Source organism: Micromesistius poutassou (genome assembly GCF_964030765.1).
Source record: "Micromesistius poutassou genome assembly, contig: SCAFFOLD_6663, whole genome shotgun sequence".
Lineage (NCBI taxonomy): Eukaryota > Metazoa > Chordata > Actinopteri > Gadiformes > Gadidae > Micromesistius > Micromesistius poutassou.
Window position 1 is genome coordinate 1 of NW_028177653.1, and position 6,481 is coordinate 6,481.

General features: G+C 49.2%; 1 protein-coding gene across 1 annotated transcript; it reads left to right on the forward strand.

Annotated features, from left to right (window-relative positions):
- Positions 1-240: 240 nt before the first annotated feature.
- Positions 241-5,848, forward strand: LOC311375831 (centrosomal protein kizuna-like; the record flags this gene model as incomplete). The annotated part of the gene is made up of 5 exons (XM_084490873.1): positions 241-260; positions 446-613; positions 2,132-2,282; positions 4,885-5,068; positions 5,754-5,848. Coding segments are annotated over 5 exons (618 nt in total), but the record flags the coding sequence as incomplete, so codon positions are not given.
- Between the last annotated feature and the right edge of the window lie 633 nt (positions 5,849-6,481).

The window sequence follows — 6,481 nt, forward strand, 5'->3', positions numbered from 1 at the left end:
TCTCTCGTCTTCTCTTCAGCTAATTATATGTGTATATACATATATATATGAACAATAAATAAATTAGTCATTGCCAAACCTGTAAATGCCAGCATGTTAAGTGGCATAAAGATGAACATCCTATACTTATTATGTACATTACTGACGAGGACCTTTGATATCATTTGTTGGGTGAGCGTAATGTAATATATATAATAATAATAATAATAATGTATTCCTATAAACCTGAAGCATGTGGACATGCCTAAACGCAAGTTTACGTGAGTACATTTGTGAATGCTTGCACATGGGTGTGTGTGTGTGTGTGTTTTATGTGTGTTAGAGAGAGAGAGAGAGTGAGAGAGGGTCCTTTAGCCCAGGCTCTTAGCCTAGCAATCCACATGGCACTATCTGTCTCACTATGTGTGTGTGTGTGTGTGTGTGTGTGTGTGTGTCTGTCGGTCAGCCTCTGTAACAGAGGAGCGCTGAGCGTGAGCGACGCGGACCTGGAAGCATGCAGCGCAGTTGTCCTTCGCGAGCTCCAAAGGTTGTGCTGGAGCACGGAGAGGGGCTGCCTGCTGCCCTGGGACCTGGTGGAGGGCCAGAAGGGCAGCCCTCAGCCACAGGACATCAGGTGCAGTGTCCCGGGGTCTGGGGCAGCGGGGGGGGGGAACATGGATGCATGACGAAAGATGCATAGTAAAGATACATAAATATTTTTTGGTCTATTGTGTTTTGTGTTTTGTTTACACCTTGCACGTTCATGTCCTGTGGTCATGAGGTGTGTGGTTGTCATGAGGGTTAAGACGTGTGTGTGTGTGTGTGTGTGTGTGTGTGTGTGTGTGTGTGTGTGTGTGTGTGTGTGTGTGTGTGTGTGTGTGTGTGTGTGTGTGTGTGACAATTCAAGATTAGGAGATTGTGAAAAGGATAGCTATATTAATTTGATTATTATTTAAATTTTAGATAGAGGAGTTTAATGAGGAAAAAAAAAGCAATTTTCCAAGGTGGCAGAGTTATCGTGTGTCACGACTTCAGCGCACTCTAGTCCTCTATCGCCAACCCTCAGCTTTTGATGTAGGACCAGCAAGAGAGAGAACCCCGCGTTTATGTGAGTGTGAGTGTGCGACACAGTGTGTGTGTGTGTGTGTGTGTGTGTGTGTGTGTAGAATGGTGACATCACTCTCCCGCTGCCCCATAATGAATGTGCACCATAATAGAATGATTCACAGCCCAGCTATTAGCTGCTACAAAAAAGTGCGAGAGTTCAAGAGACCTTTTTCTCCTTTTCAAACTGTCACAAAAAAAAAGCAAACACATTTTAGGCTGAATCAAAAAAAAATTCTCACAGTTTATTCTAGAGAATGCTGCTTTTTTTTCTAGTATTCTTTTTTTTTTTTTACAAAGCAGTTTGACAGAGGGCGCCCGGACCGGGGCGTTCTCTAAGGGTGCCTCAGACAGCTGGGTTTGTTAACACGGCCATTTGATGCACTCCTCCTCTTCCTGTGGCCAACAGCCTGCATGGAGGTCACGGCTGCACTGGACAGGGGAAGGTCATGGGTAAATTAAAAGGCCCTATCTGTGACTCCCTAGTGCGTTTGGGTAATGAGGAGGCGTGCTAGCGGCCACGCTCCGCTCGGCCGCCTTATTGATTCCCAGAGCGAGACCTTTCGGGCATTACATGCACTCAAATCCAATAAAATGCATTCAGCAGAGGCCAGCTAAATCCCTTCTTTTCTGCAGAGATACCTTTTTGGCTTGTGCACATCTTTAGACTTATTATGGAGGGGTTTATATATATTTTTGTCCACTGGACTTCATAGTCTGCTGTGTTGAAAGGGTATAATAAAACAGCCTTTTGAGGAAATACAATTATTCTTATTTAATGTGTTTACTGATTAAAAAGCAGACCAATTTGTTTTTTCAAAACAAAATGCGCCTGTGTGTGTTTCTGCTTGCCTGCAGTGTGTGTGCGTGTGCGTGTGCGCGTGCGCTCGCACGTGCGTGGCTGTGTTTGATCTCCCGACGTTGTGTATCTAATGAGAAACCCTCTCTGTCTCTCTTCCTGTTTCTGGTCTTTCTCTCTGGGTCTCTCTCTCGGTGTTCCATGGGTCTCCCCCCCCCCCTCCCACCCTGCTACCCGCCACCGCCGCAGCTCCAGCCTCCCCCCCGACGGCGCCGGGCTGTGGGATCGCTGGTTCAAGCACGCCCTTCTGCTGAAGGAGAGCCGCGTCATCGGCACCGAGCGCCTGCTGCAGCTCTTCACACCGCTGCTGCTGCCTCGCCATGCCACCTACGGCCACCAGGTAGCAGCAGCAGCAGCAGCAGCAGCACACGCACACACACACACACACACATGCAAACGCATGCACGTGCACGCACACTCGTGTACACATGCATGAACACACACACACACACACACACACATGTGTGCATGCACACACACACACACCCACACACTAACCCATGCACACACTCACATGCACACACACGTACACATGTGTGCACACACACACACACACACACACACACACACACACACACACACACACACACACACACACACACATGCATGAACACACACACGCACGCATGCACACACACACACACACGCACACATGCACAAACACACATGCATGAACACACACACACGTACACACCGAACACAAATACCCACGTACACAAATACACACACTGACATGCAATCACTCACTCGTATACCATTAGCACTCAAAATACAGGCACACAACAAAACTCACAAAGCACCCGCCCACGCACACAAACACCTACAACAGACACACACACAGTCACAACGGACACATAACAAACCATACCCACTCACACTCAACGCATCATTTTGGGTGTTGTTAACTCAAGACTGGCCTGTGGGTGCTTTTACCTGAGCCATTATAGGGTGTCAGGTGTTGGACGCCTGCTCTTCAGATTGCGGCGCACGTTGACCCAGAACCAAAGGGAAAGCCGGATCCCCCTGAAAAATCCCCCAAATAAGCAGCATGTCGGGCCTTTAACAGGTTATTAGGCAGTATGCCATGCTGTCGCCTATCTCCCATTCAATGCTTCTCTTCCACAACACACAGCCTTTTGATGTCCCCCTGCTCATTGACCCTGTGGTCGGTTAACGGACAATTAAACCCGAAAGGAAATCATGGGGAATGTTAGCACGGCCAAGCACAAAGATGATGCTAGGAGCCCTCTGCTTTCGCTCTGAGCACGGCGTCTGCTTAATGCATAATCCTTTAGATGACTATTGGCTGGGGGGGGGGGGGGGGTTATGTCATTTTGAATGTTAATGATCAACAATGTCGGAGCGGTTTCTGTCGGGCATTTTGTTTATTCATGAGAAACCGGTCTCTCCGCGGCGGGGAAGGTGTGCAGAAGCAGTTTCCCTGTGCGAGTGAGAGGAGGGACTGTAGAGGCTCTTGAAAATATGAGCTGACGAAGGAGGAGAGGGCGCCGCAATCTCCATCATCGCATCGAAGTGCAAAAGCCTAAGCAAACTCTCTGACTATCTCTAGATACTCACTATCTCTCTCTCTTTAGATATACCTCTCTCTGGCTACCTCTCTCTCTCTGGCTACCCCTCTCATTCTTTCTCACTTTCTCTCTCTCGCTCTCTCTCCTTACTCTTTCTCTCTCTCTCTCTCTCTCTCTCTCTCTCTCTCTCTCTCTCTCTCTCTCTCTCTCTCTCTCTCTCTCTAACTCTCTCTCTACTTACTCTTTACCAGCAAGAGCATGCAAAACATTCCGTTCACGTCTCTTCTCGCCGCCTGGCCACTCTGGCGAAGGGGGGCAGGCACAGACACACACGCACACACTCTCAAAGACGCCCTTTGAATATCCAAGTGTTACCAGTTGTGTCCGTTGATATTTTAAAATGCAGTGGGTTGATCCAGTGTCCTCAAGGCCCCCCCTATGATCAAGACCAATATAGGTATTGATATATAAGGTATTTATTTTGTATTACGCAACATCAGAGGGAAGTGGCGAGATCGGGGCTTTTTGCGTCGATTCCTCCTCCTCTCCTCCTACTTAGAAAAAAAGAAATGGCACCCAGTGTCAGTTTGGTACCACGGTTGAACAGTGTGTCACACTGTGCTCACAAAGTTTGTTCGCCATCAAAGACCCCTCCTGATCAGTCCCCTTCATATTGGCGCTCATTAAAATCCAAAAAGTTGCTAATGACCGTCTGAGACTGAGAGGCATTCTTTGATGATGTTGATGCCTGGGGTTTTGATATGTAGGAGTGAGAAAGTAGAAGAGAGAGAGGGGGAGAGAAAGCGGGGGGAGGGATAGAAAGTGGGCATAATGGGCAAGCAGCACCTCCCTGCTCCTCATGTCACACACAACCGCTCCTTGTCTCCCCCAGAGATACAACAACAACAACAACAACACAGCACCAGCTAGGAGAAGAGACGATGAGCTGGAGAGGGGGGGAGGGAGGACGAGAAAAGGGGAGCCGTTTGTCTCAATCCCCTCAGCCGAGGGATGAGGAGATCTCTGGAAGGTGTTGCACATTAACGCCAGGCTGATTGCATTCTGTAGGCGCTTCAATAAGCTTATGGATCACAAGAGGAGGGGGAGACAGAAAGAGAGGCAGAGGAAGTGGAAGTGGAAAGTGTGAGAGGATGGAATAATAATCTTTTTGTAGTTAAACAGGAGACTGAATAAGAGAGAGAGAGAGAGAGGGGGGGGTGGGGAAAGCGAGAGCTTGAAGTTATATTATTCCCCTTGCCAGGGGTTGGGCAGGGAGGGCTTCAGTGGCACCACCAGCCAGAGCGAGGGGGGAGGGGGGAATGACTTGGCTAATTGGCGGCGCTTCAATTTGACGCTACCCTCCAGAACGGGAAGGCAATTAAGAGAGCTGCTTTTAATTTGTGCTCTGCGCAGGCCAAAGTGCTGCTGAGGACACTTCTGTCCCGGTCCAGAGAGGAGTGCGCCAAGGAGGAAGAGCAGCAGCAGCAGCAGGAGGAAGAGGAGGAGGAGGAGCGGAGGAGTGATTCTTCCTCGTCGCATAGTCGGAAACTGGAGGAGGCACGGACGTCCAGACGGCCACAAGACCCGGGGGCACAAGGTCACTGAAGGCTGTTGTCAGATGTCTGGGGGGTTGCTGGGTTTCATAGATTGGTTGTATAGAATGGGACAAAGTGGGGCCTTATTCTCATAAGCTTACAATCTCTTATATTGGTGACACATTGTGTGCCATTTAGCAATACCGTTCTCTGGTTTTGTATGGAGTCACATTAGATTCCAGCATTATCATTATTACGATTATAAACCAAGAGTTGTCAATAGCTCTATTACACCAATAATAACAATTTGCTAGCATCTTTATCTCCCTCCCCTCTAACATGATTATAAATTGTGCGATATGGAGAAAGACCGGTCGTCTGAACATATTTAAACCACTGCCACTTTTAAGAGGCCTTTTTCCGCCCAGCAATTCAACTTTCCTTCATATTTTTTTTTACTAATTCACTGAGGAAGAAAAAAACAATTTCAGTATAGACGCTTTTCCTCTGTCTCTCTCTTAATGGTGTTCCATGAAGCCCCAGAGTGTTCGCTGGACTCTATTCAGAGCCAACGGGGGGAAATGAGTCCCCCCTCAGCCCTTGCCCCCTCACTCTGTGTCCCCGCCACCCACCTCCCTGGCTCTGCTCCTCACTGTGGACGGTCTCTCTCTCTCTCTCTCTCTCTCTCTCTCTCTCTCTCTCTCTCTCTCTCTCTCTCTCTCTCTCTCTCTCTCTCTCTCCTTGCAGCACTACAAAGTGGAGGAGAGGACAGCCCGGACGAAAGCCCAGTTGAAAGTATTCCTATTAGAGGTAAAAAGGCAGCGCCTGGTTTCCCCCCGGAGGTATTCAGTCTGCGTTGTGTGGTTTTGTTTGCTTCTCGCACTGCTGTGAATAATGGTATCCCTCCCCCGCCCCACACACACACACACACACACACACGCACACACACACACGCCCACCACCCCCTTTTGATTCATTTTTAAACCCAAGGAAGGATTATCAAGGTGAATCCGGGGGTCAAAGTCCCACCTGAGAGCGCCACCGCGGCTCCCGCTAATTATCTCTCAGAGGAGGGGAAAAAAATCTATTTCCGCAGTCCACATATTATTATTATTTTGAGACATTGTGGAGAAAAAGGGATGACGAGCAGGTCTCCCCCCGGCATAATGTGTCCCCACTTTAATTGTCAGAACACCAGGGGGCCGCGGGTGCCCGAGATCTGTCGGCGGTTCTCATTATTGACCAAACAATGTCCGGGGCGATGCTGGACATGAAACGGCCCTAGATATGAAGGCACGCTGAACCCCCCCCCCCACGCACCCCCCACCCCCCCACGCCCCCCCCCCCCCCCCCTCTTCCCATAGTTGACTTCAGCCGTCAGATTTCCTGCTGCGCGTTTCATGTCGACTACACGCGCATCCCAAGGTGTGTGGGGCGAACAAATGAAGCCAGCTTCCTATCGCTGTAATTAATCC